The sequence below is a fragment of the Myotis myotis genome, unplaced genomic scaffold (assembly GCF_014108235.1).
Source record: "Myotis myotis isolate mMyoMyo1 unplaced genomic scaffold, mMyoMyo1.p scaffold_m19_p_6, whole genome shotgun sequence".
In the NCBI taxonomy this organism is placed as follows: domain Eukaryota; kingdom Metazoa; phylum Chordata; class Mammalia; order Chiroptera; family Vespertilionidae; genus Myotis; species Myotis myotis.
The window spans coordinates 79,454,788-79,472,625 of record NW_023416368.1 but is presented as its reverse complement, the minus strand read 5'-3'; the positions used below and the strand labels follow the sequence as shown (position 1 = coordinate 79,472,625).

Sequence of the window (17,838 nt, the reverse complement as noted above, 5' to 3'; positions counted from 1 at the left end):
TATAAGTGAGATCATATAGTATTTTGTCTTTCTGACTTATTTCACTTAGGATAATACCCTCTAGGTCTATCCACATGGTCACAAGTGGTAAGTTTTCATTCTTTTTATGGCTGGGCAATATTCCATTGTATATATGTACTGTGTCTTTATCCATTCATCTGTCAATGGACACTTAGATGGCTTCCATGTCTTGGCTACTGCAAACCTTGTTGCAATGAACATAGGGGTGCGTATATCATTTTGAATTAGTGTTTTGGATTTCTCATGAGTACTCTTGCTGACCTTGAGGGCAAGGTTAAGAGTCCCTTTTTGCCAAGGAGTTAACTGAAATAAAAAACATCCAATGGTGCCGAAGCCGGTTTGGCTCAGTGGATGGAGCGTCGGCCTGCGGACTGAAGGGTCCCAGGTTCGATTCCGGTCAAGGGCGTGTATCTGGGTTGCGGGCACGTCCCCAGTGTGAGATGTGCAGGAGGCGGCTGATCGATGTTTCTCTCCCATCGATGTTTCTGACTCTCTGTCTCTCTCCCTTCCTCTCTGTGGAAAATCAATAAAATGCATTAAAAAAAAAAAAGGATGTATTTCTTTAAAAAAAAACAACAACAACAAAAAAATCCAATGGTAAATTTGTCTTTGACTAAAAAACAGATAAGAGATTCACCAGTGCCTTCCTACAAAGGAAACACTTCCTCATCTCAAATTCCAGGAGAAAACTGATCCCCTGCACTTCCAGCGTCTCTCATTTTCATTTCCCTCCCCTCTGAGCCCAAGAGTATGTCAGGCCAACCCCTACGCTCATGAACCACTGAGCTGCACACTTCCTTTTTGTATTTTATTTTTTTATTTTATAATCCTCACCCAAGGAGGGAGGATATTTTTCCCCACCAATTTTTAGAGAGATGAAGGGGAGGTGGGAGGGAGGGAGAGAGAGAGAGAGAGAGAGAAAGAGAAACACTGATGTGAGACACATCAGTTGGTTGTTTCCCGCACATGCCCCAACCAGGGGTGGGGATCAAACATGCAACCCAGGTTCGTGCCCTTGACTGGCAATTGAGCCCACAACCCTCCAGTGAGCAGACCAACGCTCTAACCACTGAGGCATGCTGGCCGGGGCTGCACTTTCTTTAAGCCCTTGTTTTATATTTATTTATCTATTTTTTAAAACATTTTTATTGATTTCAGAGAGGAAGGGAGAGGGAGAGAGAGAAATATCAACGATGAGAGAGTATCACTGATCGGCTGCCTCCTGTAGGTCCCACACTGGTACCTATGAATGTAATTTTATGGAAATAAGGTCTTTGCAAGTGTAATCAAGTTACAATGAGGTCATGACAATGGGTCCAAATCCGATGTCCTCAGAAGAGGAAAATGACAGATGAGGACAGAAGCACCGGGGAAATGGCCCCGTGAAGAGGAACGCAGAGCCCGGAACCGCCACCAGCCTGGAGTGCCTGGGGCTGCCAGAAGCCGTGACAGACACGGATGTTCCTAGAACAAGGGTTCTGAGGGGGCATGATACTATCAATAACTTGATGTTGGACTTCAGCCTCCAGAATTGTAAGAGAACAAAATTTTAAGCCCCCCGCCCCCCACTACACCCCGCACTGTGGTTGCTTCCTATGGCAGCCCTGGGAAACTAATATAGGGTGTGAGTGAACTTGCAATGAGAATAAAGGGGGAGGAGATTTTTTACTTAAAATGATTGTGATTCCTGCACTTGCATGCATGATAAAAACTGATGCAAATGGTATATCCACATAACTTCACCAGTGCTAGTGGGATCACCCCAATCCGTACAAAGGAAAAAATTATCAGTGAGACACAACTTCCTTGCTTTTTGGCACTGTGCATGGGTTGGAATGTAAACTTTAAGTATTAGAAACAAGATCAGGTCTCCAGAACTGATGACTTTTTACTATGATTTTTACCTAGGTTCAAGAAAGAAAGAACGAAAATGAAAAGACAGGCAACACTAAATGGGAGGTAGACTTTTGGAATTTTAACACATTGAGGGCGGATCACGAGCATTCTTGTGTTTTCATATTACACAGTGTTTTACATAAATGTTAAAGGCACGACTTAAAACTAAATACCCATTGCATTTTGAAGTTATTACATGTTCTTACAAGCTAATATCTTTTTAAAGTATGATACTTTGGAAAATGTTTTTTGTACTCTGGCCACTGGGTAAAGCTAGCAATAAAACTATTGGTGTGCAATGTGCTAAGTAAAAGTTTCCAGTTGGTTAAAGAATTCTTATAAAAGCCTGTTTCTGATGACCTGTAGAGGCTAACAGTTGTCCAGCAGTCAATTTGGACTCTAAGACAGACAAAACAAAAAGGGCTTAGGACAGTCTCATTTCTACTTTCACTTGGGCCACAGTAGTCTGCCCCTGCAGTGAATCAGCCTTCCTACTGGGAAGAAAAGGTCTTGGTGTTTGATGGCATTCTGAATTCACAACACTTGTATTTATATTTCCCGGACCTGCCTGTGAGCTAAAACCCAACAGCGTCCACGATGGGCTGTTTCGGCCTCAGTACACACTGTGCTGGCCTGAAAGCAGGTAGGAGCTCCGTGAACAGGACTTGGACCCTGGAACGTGGAAGATTTCTAATAGCTTTCTGTGAGGTCCGAAATTGTGAAAGCCTCATGGATGCAAGTGGGTCTGGTGGGATCACTTACCGATGTCTATGACAACGGCCTTGTTCTACAATAGGATCATCTGAAATCAAGCTGCTCATTTCACAGCTGTTAGCTTCCACACTGACAGATCACCGTCAGAGGTCATCTGCACTGCTGAGGTGGACAAACTGGTGCCGTGGCTAAACAAAACTGTCTGAGACAGACCACCTCAGCAGTCCCTCTGCAACAAGGCCTAGACTGAATTATTGGGTCTGCACCGAGAACTCTGAGGATACAGTGGGGGCCTGTTGACCTGGCTGGCTGCCTGAGCATCAACCCATGCACCAAAAGGTCACCAGTTCAAATTGCATGTCCTGCTGGGGTGCCCTGACTACCGTAAACTCTGAGTTTCCCGGGGAGCAAGTGTGCCCTCTGAGACTATACTTCTCGGGTGTGTGTCCTATCAGGACATGTCTTATCTGCGGATAAGGCACTCAGGTCAGCTTCAACTTACTGGCCAGAGTTGTGCTGTGCGGGAATTGACACCTGAAGCCAGGTTAAGAACAACAGAATACAGATATTTGAGGAAGACCACCGCCACCCCCACCCCCAGCTTTCTAAGACCTTCATGGTTAATGGGATTTACTTAACTGGCTAAGTCCAGGCCTCCTAAAAAGCATAACTAAAACCAATACTGCAGGTGGTTCTCACCCTACTGTAGAGGATCCTACTAATAATTTTGTTATAAAGACATCTTGTGCAGCCCGGCTGGTGTGTCTCAGTTGTTGACTGTCAACCCATGCACCAAGCGGTCACCGTTCATTCAATTCCCAGTCAGGGCACATGCCCAGGTTGCCGACTCGATCCCCAGTAGGGGGTGTGCAGGAGGCAGCCCATTGATGTTTCTCTCTCATTGATGTCTCTATGTCTCCCTCTCCTTTCCTCTCTCTCTAAAAAAATCAATAAAAACGTGTTTTTTAAAAAAGATGCCTTGTTCAAGGGCCAAGGGAACAGACTGTGCAGAAGTGTTAGCCGAGCTGGCCTGAGAAAGTCCTCAGAAGTCCTGCTTGCGAGGTTGGCCCTTGGCGGGCATGTGACAACTTGGATGTGGGGAGAGTTCTCAGCATCTGGAGACAAGGAGTTCCCTCTGCCTTTTTATACAAACCATCAGGCTTCCGCCAAAGGCCTGCTCTCCTTCTACGAGTCTGAATTCTTTCTCCGGCCAGGAAGAAGCTGTCTACATGACTAGCCCCCAGTAAAAACCCTGTTACTGCCCTAACCGGTTTGGCTCAATGGATAGAGCGTCAGCCTTCGGATTCAGGGGTCCCGGGTTCGATTCTGGTCAAGGGCATGTACCGTGGTTGCAGGCACATCCCCAGTAGGGGGTGTGCAGGAGGCAGCTGATCAATGTTTCTAACTCTCTATCCCTCTCCCTTCCTCTCTGTAAAAAAATCAATAAAATATATATTAAAAAAATTATTTGGAGGCAAAACATTTAAAAAAAAAACTCTGTTACTGAGCCTCTCATTAACTTTCCTGGTCGGCATTTCAAATGTGCTGTCACACCTGGCTGCTTTGTGATGTCACTAGAGGGGACCCTGGACCTGTTCTCCTTGGTACTTGGCCTCGGGCACCTTTCTTCTGGGCTGACTGCTTTACTCTTGCATTGCAATAAATCATGGCCATGAGCAGGACTACAGGCTGAGTCCTGGGAGTCCTCCCAGTCCTCATGGATGGAATTAGTGCCCTTATCACAGGGACCCAAGAGAGCTTCCTGGAGCCTTCCACCACGTGAGGACACAGTGAAGAGACAGCTGTCTATGAACCAGGAAGCCGGCCTTCAACAATCACCCAAAATGTCAGCACCTTGATCTTGGACTTCCCAGCCTCCAGAACTGTGACAAATAAACATTTGCTGTTTATAAACTCCTAGTCTGTGGTATTTTTGTTATAGCAGCCCAGCTGACTAAAACAGGAACTCCCAACACACCCTACTTGAAACCATCAAATGCTCTACAACATTCATTTTTAAAAAGTGCCACTGAGCACTCATTATATGCAAAAAACTTTGCAAAGAGTTTTTATACACATACATTAGCTCACAGAGCCTTATAATAACTCTGTAAAGCAGACATTACTAAAACTGGTTCATAATAGAGGAAATGCAGAACAGTCCATGCGTAACATCACACGAACTCCTACCACGTGCATGTCTTTCACGTGCACCTTACAGCTGTTTTGTTCCCAGTGTGGTAAGGAGAGAAGCTAGATTTTCCTGGCACTTTGAGCCAACAGAAGCATCCTGTCCCATGCTCCTTTCCTGGTGAAGCCTCATGTCTTGTGAAAGGTGCTTTGTTTGAAGATCTGACCTCTGGCTCTTTCACTTAGTAAAGTTGATTTACAGGGACCTGGGTCCCAGTACTTGCAGGCACTTGGGCTACAGCACTGACCAAAAAATTCTGAATCGCGTGGGTCTTAAATTCTTTCAGAGGAAAACAATAATGAGCAAATCAAATCTAAGTACTAAGGAAAATGTGGCATAGTGAGGGGATCACTATGTGATATATCAGTATCAATATAAATACGAGTGACTGGTTGAAAGGTAAAGAACAATGAAATAATCCTTTGAAATAACACTGCAGATTGATACCTAAATTGCTTAAAAATATATGTGTATATTACATATATATATTATATATACATATATATGTATCTTCATGAGTCAACATATTGGTTACACTCACCAGAGTAAGAGAACCTGCCATTAGTGTTCAAGTGTGAAAGCTTCTTCTACATTTAGGGCTGAATTTCATTTCACAGATGATTATCCTATATAATAAAAGGCTAATACGCAAATCGACTGAATGACAGAACAACTGGTCACTATGATGCACACTGACCACCAGGGGGCAGATGCTCAATGCAGGAGCTGCCCTCTGGTGGTCAGTGCACTCCCACAGGGGGAGTGCTGCTCAGCCAGAAGCCAGGCTCACAGCTTGCAAGCATAGCAGCAGTGGCAGGAGCCTCTCCCACCTTCACATCAGTCGGACATCCCTCAAGGGCTCCCAGACCTGGACTGCAAGAGGGTGCAGGCCAGGCTGAGGGACGCCCCCCCCCCCCACCTCCAGTGCATGAATTTCGTGCACCAGGCCTCTAGTTTTTAAATATTTGTCAACTGTACATATGTCATATACATTTTCCTAAACTGATATTATCTTATACAATAGAAAACTCTAAAATCAATTCATATGATTTGCCTGTAATCATGTTAGGAACTGCTGAAAACTATTTTATAATATTCAACATTCACACATCTTACCATTGGGGAATAGATGGTAATGTACATAACCTGATAAAGGAAAACTGATAATAGAATATTAAAAAAAATAACAAAGAACATATAAATGGCATATGCTGTTTTCTCCAAACAATTAGGGACAAACAAGCATGCTCAGGACCTCCCTCCTGGTCAACATACTAGGGACTCAATCCAGACCCAGCAGAAAACAAGTGTACAAGAACTAAAAGAGAAAAAAACCTTATCTTTATGCCAACCTCTACCAATTGTACGTGTAGGACACCAACAGAACAAAAAAGTAATCACAGAATAAGATTTTTAACAAGAATAAAAATTCAATATAATTTTTTTTTAATTAGTACTAATCAAGTCTAAAGAAGGCTATCAAAATAACCAAGTGGAAACATTTTTAAACATTAAGAAAAGTAACAAAATAAATGAAAAGATTGCACATGTTCTTAAAACGGAGAATTCAGTATTAGCAAAACAACCCTCCGAAAAAGGCCTAAAATCTTCAAAAAATTCCATTAAATCCCCAAGCCAGATTTTTTTTTTTTTAGGATTTGAAAAATACTAATTTTATAAACTTAACAGAAAGAACAAAAAGAGCCAAAACGTTCTGAAGAACAAGGCAGGGGCCTGCTTATCACAAAGCGGGGATTTTAAAGCCATAGTAATCCTGACATGATGGAATTAGAAGAGGAATGGACAACTAAATCCATGGAAAGGAACAACTTGAAGTGGGCACTTATCTATTAGTTCACAACAGGGCAGCCACAAAACAGTGGCAGAAATTAAAAACTAATATATGAGACAGTGACAAAAAGTTATCTAAATAACAAAGATGCTTTACTCCCTTCTCTTCCATAGACAATATCAATTCACTCTAGATTAAAGCAAAGTGTATCTACACTCATAAAAGAGAAAGATGCAAATTGACCATACCTTTGCAACACCCACCAGCCAATCAGGAGTATGAAAATTAACCCAACAAAGATGGCATGTTAATTTGCATATGCAGGCACTTGCATCGTCACCATGGTGACGACGGAGGCTTTCCACACTGCCCCAGCTGCTCTGGGCCTCTGGGCAGCGTGGGAAGGCGGAAAGGCAGCTCCAGGCCAAGCGAAGGCGGTGCCGGCAGCCAGGGGAAGGTAGGCCCATTCTTGCAGGAATCTTCCTGCATTGGGCCTCTAGTTACCAATAATAGTAAACAACAGTTTACCTACTGTCAGAAATTCTCCACCCGGCCCAGGAAAAGAACTGATATTTTGGTGAATCTCTATAATTCACCAATTCACCTACCACACTATGTGGAAATGTATTCATTTCTCTGCTGCCGTATTGGAAGGTGTTAGGCACATTCTTGCACTCCATTATGCTCTGCTTGGGGCTCTTGCCCCTCCCCACGACTGTCCTGTTATTCTCATTCTAGGTCTCATGATTGGCGGCCACCTGACCCAGTTTCCAGGGGACCACCTCCACCTGGCCCACACCTGCACCTGGTCCCACCGGTTACTCTGACCCTTACAAGTGACATAATATCCTGTACTCCCTACTCTGCCCCGCTGACGCAGTTAGGTCTCAGCCCTCCTGCCAGCAGATGTAATAATAAATTTAAAATCTTTACCCATTTTGGCCTCGTGCGTTCCTCCTTCGGCGACCCTAACAGAAGGGGTTTTCAGTTTCTCTGACAGTCATTTCCCCAGTAGGACTTTCAAGGCTAAGCCCTGGAATTCCTTTTCTTATATCACTCAAAGGAACAGAAAAAGGTTTAACAAATGGAAAGACACTCTTCCCCCACCTCGATCACCCCCCCCCCCCATGAAATTCATCTCTTAGGAAATATTAACTTTCCTGCTCTATTAGTTAAAAGTATTTTATATTTTGCTGAAAAACTGAGGCTCCAATAAGTGAATACGTACATCTTTTCAAGGGGACAAGCCCAGGTAGGGGCAGTGCTGAACTGGAGCATAAACATAGATGATTTCAAACTCAAGATTTCAATGAGCCATCCTATCACGTGGGAGACCCCTCCCGCACTGTGACCGGATGTGCTCCTGGAACAAAGGACACAGTGCGTCCCAAGTGCAGGTGGCTTTGCAGGTGACGCCACACCTCACTGGGTGAGCTTTCCCCGTCTTCTGGGTTAGTTTCTCTCCTTTCAGGGGCCCGAATCATTTCCATCTTTCTCCTAGATACCAGAGTCCTGTCAGTTCTCCAAGTATTACTGACTGGGGTCGGGGTCAGTAGATCCGTCCCAATTTGGGGCCCACACCAGGTCTCCCCAGACTCCCCGCCCATCGCGTTGGCTGTCCGCTGAGAGGAGCAGATCAGGGGCTGATATTCCCCGCCCACCGGGAGGATGCAGCAATGTGCACCTGAGTCGCCCGAAGCCAAGATTCTGAGATTCTGAGACCCCGGACCCAGCGCAGGGGCCGGACAGGACTCCAGGGCTCCACCCCGTGCCGAAGAGGAGACTCGGGTAGGGACCCCGGGGCGTGCGGGGAGATCCGGCCCGCCGCCGCTTCCAGCCCCTCCGAGTCTCGGCCGGCCCTACGTACTCACCATGTCCGGGCTCTCAAGGCGTCCTCCCCTTGGCCCAGGCAGGTGTGAGCTACCTGGGGCTGCGCGGGGCAGGTGCGCACCAACGCCGCAATCTGCTGAGAGCGACGTCCACGCCCTCTTCCTTCCACGGGATCTCTGATTGGAGGTGGTTCGGGATCCTGCGTCTTGAGTGGACGGTGTTCTGACACGCCCACATCCGTGGGCCTCTGACGAGACAGTACTCGAGACCCGCCCTGGAACCTCTGATTGGACAGTTCTCCGGGATCCGCCCCTGCATCCTGATTGTTCCCTAGGCACCGCCCTCATAGCCCTTATTGGACAGTTCTCTCAGGCCCCGCCCCTGCGCCGGAGTGACAGGCCGTCGGGATACTCTGGGCTGGTTACAGCCCAGGACGAGGGCGCGGAGTAGAATCCTCTCCCTGTGGGTGTGGCATCCACCCGCAGCTCCGCAAGCGGGTCCGAGTCCTCCCCCTGGATCCGGAAGTTCTAATTCAGTTTCTTCTTGGAGCGTTCTCGGACCGGAGCCGGGACCGAACCGGAGGGTCTCATGATCTGGGGTCAGCCCAGGGCGGAGCACCGTTGATCTGTGCGCCTTGTTGAAAAACAAAGACAATAGTGACGTCTCCGGGGGCACAGCGGGGTCCCGCTAGGTAGGACCTGGTTTGGACTTGTGACCTGTGACACCGGGAGAGCCCGCCCTCTGCCCTCACCGTGGGGCTCGAGGTCAGCAGCCCGAGGCCCCGGCTCCTTTGCCCCCACAGTAGGAAGCGGGGCCCTGCGGCCCCAGCCTGCACAGGGCCCCTCCGCACAGCCATAGCTGAGACGCCAGAATTCTCAGCGAGCTTCACGCTGCAAGGAAATTCCTGTCAGGTCAGGGTTTCGGCGTATTCCAAGAGGATTTTGAAAATGAAAGCGCTCTGATACGGCACACAGCATGAATGTTCCTAATTTCACCAAACTGTACGCTTAAAACTGGTTGAGATGTTGAACTATTATTATGTGTATTTTACCACAAGTTTTTAAAAGTTTTTCTTTTTAAAAAGACTACTGCAATTGAATTCCTATTTTAAAAAACAACAAAAAAGCTTATATAAGTTTGAGATAGACCTGAAAACTTTTTTCTTCTTACGCACTGTCTCCCTATTCACCACACAGACCAAGGGCCTGAGCTGAGGTGTATGGGGTGGGTTACTCTGCCTCCTGTCTCTGCAGAGTCAGTGTGAGAATTCGGCCCGTGGTCGGCACCAGGAGGCCGGCGGGGAACTCCTAATACACCCATAGATAGAGGCTAATGCATTGCGGATGCCTGCTCGTGTTAGGAAACACTCTCTCCTTCGAGATTGAGTGGTCACCCCAATTCTGATATCACTTGTCATTTTATTTACAATTTAAAAAATTCTTTTATTATGGTTTCCAGAAAGGTTTGATATTACTTTATAAAAATTAGTGTTCAAAGGACTAACCCATAAAAAAGCTTCGAGTTGCCCTGGCTGGGTGGCTCAGTTGGTTGGAGCATCGCATTGTCCTCATACAGGTTGGGATTCTATCCCCAGTCAGGGCACATATAAGAAGCAACCAATGGCCCTAACCAGTTTGGCTCAGTGGATAGAGCATCGGCCTGCGGACTGAAAGGTCCCAGGTTCGATTCTGGTCAAGGGCATGTACCTTGGTTACAGGCACATCCCCAGTAGGGGGTGTGCAGAAGGCAGATGATTGATGTTTCTAACTGCCTATCCCTCTCCCTTCCTCTCTGTAAAAAAAAAAAAAAGAAGCAACCAATGAATGCATAAATAAGTAGAACAACAAATCAATGTTTCTCTCTCTCTCTCTCTCTCTCTCTCTCTTCCTCTCTCTAAAATCAATTTTTTAACTAAAACAATTTAAAAGCTTTGAGTTAAAAATATTCATTGGATTTATAAGCTATTCAAAATAAAATATGGTTATATGAATTTTTGTTTAATATGTATCACTAATTAGTGCCAAGTTTCAACAAATCAGCATGGAATTTAGAAGTCGGCCTTCAGACCGGGTCCTGGCATGGACCTGTAGCATTCCTGTCTGTTTGCCATAACATGTCCAGAGATCTATCCCAGGGGCATCACTCTTAATGAACATGTCACTTCATTTTTAAGGTGAAAAATGAGGCTGGTCTCTGAACTATTGATAAAAAGCAAGAGAGGGGAATAACAACTCTGGCAATCTGAGGGGGGCAAAGTGTGACTGAAGGTATTTGGACCACACTAGAATGTTACTCATGCACAGAAAAAACAAAGACATGTCCAAACAGGCAAGGAGTGAGAGGCCAGGACAAAACAAATCCCTTCTCTCTCCCCCAGCCTCCCATCCTCCCTCCAAAGTCTCCCATTAGCAGAGCCTAATGGGAAGCTGTTGGCAATACAGAAACGTGTTATGTGGCATTTCCACCCCACATCACAAAGCAAAGTATGAAAGGGTAAGTGTGGCCAGCAGAGGAACAGCCCCCTAAAGATGTGCACATCCTATGTCACCTCCCCGTGGCAAAAGGGACCTTGCAGATGGGATTGCGTTAAGAATCCTGAGCCCTGGCCGGGTGGTTCAATTGGTTGAAGCGTCATCCCGTACACAAAAGAATCCTGAGATGGGGAGTGACCCTAGAATCCCTGGGGGACCCAGTGTCATCACAAGGGACCTCATAAGAAGGAGGCAGGAAGGTCAGAGTCAGGGATGTGGTGTCTCTAACAGCTGGAAAAGACTGGAAACAATTCCCCCCCGGGGTCTCCAGAAAGAACATAGCCCTACCCACACCCCGATTTTAGGCTCTCACCTCCACGACTGTTATATGAATAAATTGGTTGTTTTAAGTCACTAAATGTGTGGTAATCTGTTACAGTGATAACGAGTACCTCATACAGTGGGTCTCAAGCAGAGAAGCTGTAACTTAACACATGGCACAGATAACTCCTATTTCCAACCTCATCTTTCATTCTACAACCGTGGACGTTCCATATGTTCTTTCAACGCGACTCTGCTCCTAGTACAACACATCTGGGAGTGATCTGACTTTTCTCAGAGCACACCTTTGTGCCCTTGTGTCTGAAACATAGCACTTTGTGTATATATTTTTCCTTTTTCTCTCTTTTTCAATATAGTACTTTTTGGATAAAATGATATTCTGAAATTTTATCCCAAACCACAAGTATCCATTTGCAAAACATCAGGAAAGTTGATTTGGCAGTCCTCACAAAGGCATATATTAATAATAACCACAAGACAGCTAACCAGTTTGGCTCAGTGGATAGAACGTCGGCCTGTGGACTAAAGGGTCCCAGGTTTGATTCTGGTCAAGGGCATGTATCTTGGTTGTGGGCACATCCCCAATAGGCGGTGTGCAGGAGGCAGCTGATCAATGTTTCTCTCTCATCGATGTTTCTCTCTATCCCTCTCCCTTCCTCTCTGTAAAAAATCAATAAAAATATTAAAAAAAAAATAACCACAAGACAGTGAGAAGGGAGGGGGCACTTTTAAAACTATTATGAAACGTTTCAATCATACGAAATATGAAGGGAACAACATTTTGAGTACTCATGTATCTACTGCTAAGCTGCATGAAATCCTATCAGTTCACCATACTCTGTCAGATTTCTTGAAGGAACAAAAACATTGTAACCCTATTGCTCAGTGGTTAGAGTGAAGGGTCTTGGGTTTGATTTCCAGTCAAGGGCATGTACCTGGGCTGCAGGTTTGATCCCCAGAACCGGTTGGGGCACGTGTGGAAGGCAACCAATGGATGTGTCTCTCTTACTGACTCTCCCTCTCTTTCTGCACCCCTCTCTTCCACACTGTCTAAAAATCAATGGAAAAAATATACTCAGTCAAGGATTAACAAACAAATAAATAAAAACCATTATAAAGTTGAAATGTCCTGCGTATACCTCCATATTCCCAAACGTGATGTTTATGACTGCCATGCCATACACATGGATCCATAAACTATATATAACATTACTATTTCTATATTCAAATTTTATAAATATGCTATTATCCTATACATACTACATAATTTGACTTTCTTATCCTTCAAAATCTGGATAATGTTAAATCATAATATATAAACTTACTGTAATGTTTAATGTAATAAAATAAAATGCCAAAAGAAATTAAAGCAGACAATACACCTTTCAAATTATCAGAAAATAAATACATTCCTCCAATACAGATAATACAGTAAAAAATAGAGAAAAGAAACTTCAAGAATAAGAAAAATGACATAAAATATGTTAGCAGAATTAAAGACAACAACATTTATTACACCAAAATAAAAGGATCCTAAAACAAAATCCATCTGTATGTTAAGAAGAGAAATACAGGGGATTTAAAGAGTTGAAATTCAGAGGTGAAAAGTATTACCAAAAATAGACAGGTTAATTTTGTTTAAAAGGCAGAGGTGGTGCTATTAATTAAAGCAGACAAAGAGATCACTTCAGAATGATAAAGGATACAATTCACAATGAAGACCTGTCATGAATTATTTACCATAAATAAAACATAAAACAAAAATTAAAAAACAACAAAAATGAAGCAGAAAAAATAACAGAAAATAATGAAGGAAATTAAGTACAATCCTATATAATAAAAGGGTAATATGCAAACTGACCTTAACAGCAGAAAGACTGGGAATGACTGGTCACTATGACACAAACTGACCACCAGGGGGCAGACGCTCAATGCAGGAGCTGCTCCCTGGTGGTCAGTGCGCTCCCACAGGGGGAGCTCTGCTCAGCCACAAGCCAGGCTGATGGCTGCCAGTACAGTGGTGGTGGTAGGAGCCTCTCCCGCCTCCTCAGCAGCACTAAGGATGTCCAACTGCAGCTTAGGCCTGCTCCCCGCTGGCAAGCAGACATCCCCCGAGGGCTCCCAGGCTACCAGAGTGATGTCTGACTGACAACTTAGGCCCAATTCCCCAGGGAGCGGGCCTAAGCCAGCAGGTGGTCAACCCCCAAGGGGTCCCAGACTGCAAAAGGGCACAGGCCAGGCTGAGGGACCCCCCACAAGTGCACAAATTTTTGTGCACTGGGCCTCTAGTCTATAATAATAAAAGTATAATATGCTAATTAGACCAGACGTCCTTCCAGACGACCTTCCAGAACGAAGCCAGGGCTGCAAGGGAAGCCCAGGTCTGGGTGCTGGAGGGAAGCCTGGATCCTGGGTGCCAGAGGGAAGCTGGTGCCGGCAGCCGGGGGAAGGAAGGCCTACTCTTGCATGAATTTTGTGCATCAGGCCTCGAGTAATAATAGAAAACTGTAAGTTAATTCTCTTGAGCTAATTATCTTTGAATCAGCAATCCAAAGACAATCAGTGTGTGTCAACTGTAATTGAAAGAGAATGAACATCAGTGAAATAACATGGTGTTAATGTTCAAAATACATATGACTGGGCTCTAACTCTCGCTTTGCCGGGGTCCAACCCCAGCGGGTCCAGGGGTCCCCAAAGGTGTAGACGGAGTCGGCGAAGAAGGAAGGACACGGAGACAGTGTTCAGTTGATCAGCAGCCTAGCCAGGATCTCCAGCCAGGATCTCCAGCCAAGTTCTGGTCTGGATCTCCAGAGAGGTTCTGCTTAGGATCTCCAGCCAGGTTCTGTGTCCATGTTCTCTTGCTAGGTTCTCCAGGTTCTCCAGCCAGGTTCTGTAGCCATGTTCCCTTGCTAGGTTCTTCAGCCAGGTTCTGTCCAGGCTCTCCAGCCAGGTTCAGTCACCAGGTTCTAGTCAGGTTCTCTTGCCAATTTCTGTAGTCAGGTTCAGTCCAGGATCTTTTGCCATGTTCTCTCGCTAGGTTCTGTCTCTAGGTTCTGAGGCCAGTTTCTGTCCAGGATCTTTTGCCATGTTCTCTCCAGCGAAGTTCTTCTGTCTCTAGAGAATGTTCTGTGTAGGTTCTGTGCCTCCTGGTTCTGTCTTCTTAGTTCTGTGACTTGCTGTCTTATTACATCTGTATTTATACCAGTTGATTCAATCCTATCAATCTCTATTACAAAGGTTAAGGCGTTTCTTATCTCCATTACAGGGAGTAAAGATTATGTAGCTTAAGCATGATTGTTCATAGTTAAAGTGATTAATTACCCGCCTGGCACTTAGTTAAGAGGTTTTATTCCCTCCCTAACTTCAGGGGAAAATCCCTACCTGGGGAAACAACCTTTCTCAGAGACCTTGGTTAAAACACATAATGCCAAGAAGGTGAGCAAACATATTAAGAACAGTATGCCATATATGCCAGGTCCCTTGAAACAGCAAGCATGGACCGGCTCCCGGCATTGCTTATTAAATTTGAACCACCTGACATAAAATCTGAGAGCCATCCTATATAATAAAAGGCTAATATGCAAATCGACCAAACAGTGGAATGACTCAATGCAGAAACTGCCCCCTGATGGTGAATGAATTCCCACAGGGGGAGTGCTGCTCAGCCAGAAGCCGGGCTCATGGCTGGCGAGTGCAGAGGCAGTGTCAGGAGCCTCTCTTGCCTCCACAGCAGTGCTAAGGACCCCTTGGGGGATGTCCGCCTGCCAAGGACATCCTGCTGGGGAGCAGGCCTAAGCTGGCAGGCAGACATCACCCAAGGGGTCCCAGACTGCAAGAGGGCACAGGCCAGGCTGAGGGACTCCCTCAGTGCACGAATGTTGTGCACTGGGCCTCTAATATATATCAGTCAGCTAAGTGTCTGACCAATTAGTCTATCTCTCAACCAGTCAGATACTCCAACTGGTAGGTTAGCTTGCTGCTGGAGTCTGGCTGATTGGGATTGGGTGAGACTGGCTGGACATGCCCTGGAGCCCTCCCACAGTCCCTCCCTGGCCAGCCAACCTCCTACGGTCCCTCCCCAGCCAGCCGGCCCCAATCGCTGACCAGGCTGAGGGACCCCATCCATGCATGAATTCGTGCACCAGGCCTCTAGTTGTTTAATAAGATTTATTTAAGACAATTCAAATTCCTAATCAGAAAAGCAGAGATTATGGCTGCTTCTCAATATCTATAAAATTAACCTCAATAAATTTCAAAGATTCAAAACAGTAGACATATTCTAAGACTACAGCATAATAAAAGCAGAAATTTAATTTAAAAAATAAGGATAAAGGGCATCTATGAAAATCCTACAATTAACATCGCACTCTATGATGAAAGACTGCATGCCTGTCCCTAAGGTCAGGAACAAAGCAAGGAGATCTGTTCTCAACACTCCCATTCAGCATAGTACTCAAGGAGTGAGCAAGTGCAATAAGACAAGAAAAAGAATTTACTTTTAAAGAGGGAGAAAGGACATTTAAATACCCAGATATTTAAAAAATATATCCTTTCGCAAAATACTTTGTAGTCAGAGAAATCAAAACTGCAAATATATATTTTTTTAATGATCATAAAACCACATATGAAAACAGCTAAACTTAAGCTCTCCTCTGGTTAAATTCCTCATCTTGATTGATCCAATGATTCACATCTCAACTTAGATTCAGACTCTCAGGAAGGCCCTATTTGAGGTTGGTTGCTCTCTTATTATCTACTAGTGTCCTGGTGCACAGGTTTGTGCACATTGAAAGGAAATTAATTAGAAAAAATATTTTAATATTGCTATTTGCATCTTGCTAATAAAAAGAAAATAGGATTCTACTGAGTGTCATATCTACCTACTCCCGGACTTCTGTGAGGACCAAATCAGATGAGGCATGGGAAAACGCTTCACAAACATTTGGTTAAACTGTAAAATGTTTGCACCTGGCTTTAAAGCAAGTTCCTGGACTGAAGAAACTTCAAGGAGGCTAGTCGCTAGGGAGAGGAAGCCGGGCATTGCTATGTGACATCATTACCCAGTGCCCACAACCACCATTTCTAGCCTGGGCTGGGCTGTGGGTCGTGTTTTGCGCCATGGGGTCTTGGCAGCATTGGCTGCGATTTGGTGGGGTGTCACTCTGGGGTGGCGGTGGGGCCTGTGTCCCACTTGGGGGAAGATGAGTGTTGGTTTGTCAGCACCAGGTCCAAGGTACCGTTTATTTTTATTTTTTTTAATATATTTTATTGATTTTTACAGAGAGGAAGGGAGAGGGATAGTTAGAAATATCGATGAGAGAGAAACATCAATCAGCTGCTTCCTGCACAGTCCCTACTGGGGATGTGCCCGTAAGCAAGGTACATGCCCCTGACTGGAATCGAACCCGGGACCCTTCAGTCCACAGGCTGACACTCTATCCACTGAGCAAAACTGGCCAGGGCAGTGCCGTTTATTTTTAAATGGCCAGTGCGCATCGTGGCAGCTCCTGCGTTGAGCGTCTGCCCCCTGGTGGTCAGTGTGTGTCACAGCTACCGGTCAGACAAATGGTCACTTAGCCTTTTATAAATATATAGATTACCACAGTATCCTGTTTTGTGCTCCAAAGAATCTACCAAAATCTGTAATTATTTAATTAATGTATTTGGTTGCTTATTTAACATCTGTTCTTTCCCCTCACTCCATCATGGATCTGGCTACAGAACATGTAGGGCTTACTACAAAATAAAAATTTAGGGAAGACCCTTCAAAATTATTAATAATACTGAGATGAATATAAGACCTTTCTGAGAGCAGAGTCTTGGGTGACTCTACAGGTCACATGCCCATGAAGCCACCCTGCTTCCTCACCACTGGGATATAGTATATATATATTTATTCTTAGGTGAGGATTAAAAAACAAATAAATAACTAAATTGACAACTGAAAGAAAAAGTTGAAACAGAATACCTTTTGACTCACCAACTCAATGAATATGATAGCTCTTACTAAAATCCCATTCCCTGTTAGTATGCCCATTTATAGATCTTTTCCAAGAAGATGGAACTCCTGGGGCATAGCTCAGTGGCAATTTTCCTCATTAAAAGGTCCCGCTAGACCAGCGTTCTCAACCTGTGGGTCGCGACCCCTTGGGGGGGGTCAAACGACCCTTTCACAGGGTTCACCTAAGACCATCGGAAAACACATATATCCTATATAATAAAAGCCTAATATGCAAGTTGTCCCCTCAGGCAGTCGTTTGACCTGGAGTTCGACCACTTGCTATGACGTGCACTGACCACCAGGGGGCGGCGCAGAACATGGCTGGCATCAGTGATGTGGCACTGGGTGCAGTGGAGGTGCTGCCAGCCCTGATGGGCCCCCGACGAGAGCGGGACTGGTGGGATGGTGGAGCAGGTGAGTGGGTGGTGCTAGGCCAAGGCAGGTGCAAGTGGGAGCCAAATCACTCTGCCAATCACCCTGCAGATGGCAACCACTGGTGGAAGCGGGGACGCTGCCTGACTCTCAGGCACTGAGGGAGCAGGGTGGGGGGCCCAGCCCCACATTCAGGATGGTGGAGCAG

General features: G+C 45.3%; 1 protein-coding gene and 1 pseudogene across 4 annotated transcripts in view; both read right to left on the bottom strand.

The window, feature by feature from the left end:
* Positions 1-8,764, bottom strand: part of LOC118658314 (zinc finger protein 555-like) — a 51,372-nt gene extending 42,608 nt beyond the window's left edge. Inside the window, exon 1 of one of the 4 annotated variants that reach the window (XM_036313696.1) lies at positions 8,486-8,764. In XM_036313696.1, coding sequence (XP_036169589.1) covers positions 8,486-8,488 — 3 coding nt within the window. In that variant the 5' untranslated portion in view covers positions 8,489-8,764. The remainder of the gene's footprint in view (positions 1-8,485) is intronic. The other 3 variants (XM_036313695.1, XM_036313694.1, XM_036313693.1) reach the window with 3 other exon arrangements.
* An 851-nt stretch (positions 8,765-9,615) lies between these two features.
* Positions 9,616-9,739, bottom strand: LOC118659495 (annotated as a pseudogene).
* Positions 9,740-17,838: the final 8,099 nt, after the last annotated feature.